The following is a 3351-nucleotide window of genomic DNA, read 5'->3' as shown; positions in this document are numbered from 1 at the left end:
AGTTTCATCTGTGCATCACATTATGACTAACATCTGCTGCTGACTCAGGATATTGAAGCAGCAATATGTCTGTGGTGGGTGATAGTTTTACTTTCCTTAGTTCTTTCTTTTCAGGGTTTAGCTACCTGGCAGTAAGTTGACAGATCAGTCAAGTCAACTTTGTGTTTATGTAGCCTAAAATCACAAATCATGAATTTGCATCAACAACATATGACACTGTCTATCCTCAGTCAGTTCAGATAAGACAAAACTCCCCCGAAAAAACTTTAACGGGGATAAAGAAAAGACGGAAACCTCAAAAAGACAAACAGGAGGGATCCCTTCTTGGATCTTGGAGTGGAAAAACATGTAAAATCAAACTATGGAGAAACAGAATTACGATTATTTACTTGTTAAGTTGTTTATGCAATGTTAATAATTTATTAAAACTAAAATGACTATTCAGTTATCAAAATAATTACAGATTAATTTTCTGTTGAGCGACTAATAAACTAATTGCTGCAGGTCTTCATCAATAAATAGCTCCAAACTCACTTTCTCTTATACAATGCAGCTTGGTCTCTGCAAATAGTAATAAAGACGACTTGTACCCACAATGTCATTGTCTCAAATCTTCAGCCTGACAGGTGAAACTGAGTCAATATTAACACAAAACAGTTTAAATCTAAAAAGGGAAGAAGACTTCGATGGTGAGTCCATGATCACCTCCCAGGTGTCAGTGAGAAGTAAATGTTACTGAAAAAGACATGAGACATATTAGTATATTTTAAATCTTAAGTTATGTAAGTGAAAACAGTTCACTTCCTCACTCTGTGACACGTACATTTAAACCAGAAGCAGTATTGATGTCCTAACACAGGACTGTATCATTGAGGCTAAAACTCACTTGTCATTTCCTTTTCTCATGAAATTCTGCAGCTTCAAAATGTACTGCCTGTGATGCAGAAGAAAGGTGAACAGAGAGTGCACATTACATTCAGTGTGCGTCAAACTTTTGGGTACAAAATATTCAAAAGCTATTAAAACTGGTTTTGTACAACAACACGGTGAGACTCACTTATAAGGAAATGTTAACAAATTAATAGTTTATACATGGAGTGGATCTGACAGCTGCACTTAAAATCAGATTTCATAACTCGGCCTCCTCCTGCCGGACTTGAACTAGAAACATGTTTTCACTAATGAGAGAGAAATTCTCAGTGAAGCAAACAATTTCTTTTGCAGAGGATTGGTGACATTTGCTGCACAACCAGTCAGCCTGATTTAGGCAGGAGGGCACCACATGTAGAACAGAAGTAAATCGTACCTGCCCCCTAGTGGTCACATACATTTCATATGCTCTGATAATAGAGAAGATGTGCAGCAACATTAAACAGGAATATGTATTATGCTTACTATGTTTAAAATGCAAATGTGATCATTCACGCGTGAGCAAATATCGACAGTGTGGCTGTATGCACACGCACGCACACATGCACGCACGCACACACACACATACACACACACGCACCTGTTTTGGAGTATTTACATAAGACTTATATTTATTTCGTAGAAACCTTAACCACAACCACTGACGCAAAAATCATTTTTTTTCCAATTGAGGGTGCCGTTTTTTGTCACCAATTGCAAAAACTGTCCTCAATTGACTGGTGTTAAGTCTGGTTAGAAGTTAAGTAGCAAAAAAAAACATGTTTTTTGTCATGCATTTTCTTTATTTTTCCACTTGCTGCCTATATTGCTTACACATGAAGTGCAATGACACTGATATATGAGTGAGTATCCACAGACATCTTTTGAGCAGTAATATTCATAAGAACTGGGTTTGCATGAAAATCCTCAACATTTTAATTATATTAGTAGAGTACAATTCTATTAATTTTCTGGTGTAAATATAATCATATAAATACATTTAGTGTTAAATAAATTACACACAACAGGATATTGACAGGACAGTATCACAAACATCAGCAAAGAGGAAGAGCAGAAATAGGTCCTGTTTTTCTCTGTGGTTACCACGCATAATATCAAGTAGCAGCATGTTGACTTGGTACATAGATCAACCTCCCCATTGCAATACAATAGTTGTGCTGCAGAGCCTGTCAGCGATCTTTTCTCTCAGAATGGAGACCTACACTTCACAGTATGATTATTACTATGGAGAAAACTTTACTGACAATGGAGAATTAGACATCTCTGTGTTCAGTGAGTGCCCAGACGCACAACTTTTTGGCCTCAACATCTTTCTGCCCACAATATATTTCTTCATATTTTTCACAGGCTTTTTTGGGAATCTTTTTGTGATCTTTGTCGTGGGCAGCAAAGGGAAAAGAGGTGGGCGGCTTGTGGACACATTTATTATCAACCTAGCCTTCGCCGACCTCATCTTTGTCTTCACACTGCCACTGTGGGCCATCTCTGCCAGCCAGAACAACTGCTGGAAATTTGGGGACGAGCTGTGTAGACTGAGCAGCTACATTATAGCTGTGAACCGCTTCTCCAACATCTTCTTTCTTACCTGCATGAGTGTTGATCGTTACCTTGCTGTGGTGAAACTGATGGATTCGAGATATCTCAGGAGCAGTAAGTGCATTCGTGCCACATGTGTTGCAGTCTGGCTCAGCTCCCTGTTTCTTGGCGTTCCATCCCTGAAGTACCGACGAGTGGTGGAGATCCAAAATTCATCCTACTGTATGGAAGATAACTCATTATCGTTTCTTGGCCTGAGCTTGACCATGGTGTTCCTAACCTTCGTCTTTCCGGTGTTAATCATCTTGCTCTGCTACGGCACCATCATCATGCACCTGAACAAGCACTGTGTTGCTGCTGCAAATCCTCGAGCTCAGGCCCGCCGCAGACATTCCCTCAAGATGGTATTTTCCATTATAGTGGCCTTTGTGGTGTCCTGGCTCCCCTTCAACATCTTCAAAGTCATCAGAATTGGTTTGCAGCTCTCAAATGCAAATGTGAGTTGTGAAGCTGACTCATGGCAACAAAACGGGCTACTCATCTCATGCTGTTTGGCCTTCCTCAACAGCTGTGTAAATCCAGCTATCTACTTTTTCCTGGATCATAACTTCAGACAACGGGTAAAGATCTTGTGCCAGACCCTCTTGGGAAAGCCAATGCTGCTGAACACTCAAAACTCTACAGCTTCATTCACCAACATTGGCACTTCAGAGAGCCTTGGGGCAGCTGGTGGGAGAACTCAGACAGACTCTAATTTTTGAAGGTATTAAAGTTGTTTTATCATCCTTTCATATCTGTGATGTGTGACAAATAATTAAAGTAATCCTGATAATGAGAGCCTTTAGATCAGAGTAATGTTCAACATCTTTACATAGATTAATTCAG

At 39.5% G+C, this 3351-nt stretch overlaps 1 protein-coding gene across 1 annotated transcript; it reads left to right on the top strand.

Annotated features, from left to right (window-relative positions):
- The first annotated feature begins 2120 nt into the window (after positions 1 to 2120).
- Positions 2121 to 3351, top strand: gpr25 (G protein-coupled receptor 25). Its single transcript, XM_053315498.1, has one exon. It carries the CDS (start codon positions 2121 to 2123, stop codon positions 3225 to 3227), a length of 1107 nt encoding a protein of 368 aa, XP_053171473.1. The 3' UTR covers positions 3228 to 3351.

The sequence above is a fragment of the Scomber japonicus genome, chromosome 3 (assembly GCF_027409825.1).
Source record: "Scomber japonicus isolate fScoJap1 chromosome 3, fScoJap1.pri, whole genome shotgun sequence".
NCBI lineage: Eukaryota > Metazoa > Chordata > Actinopteri > Scombriformes > Scombridae > Scomber > Scomber japonicus.
Note: the sequence above shows the minus strand (reverse complement) of the source record. Positions and strands in the feature narration are given on the sequence as shown.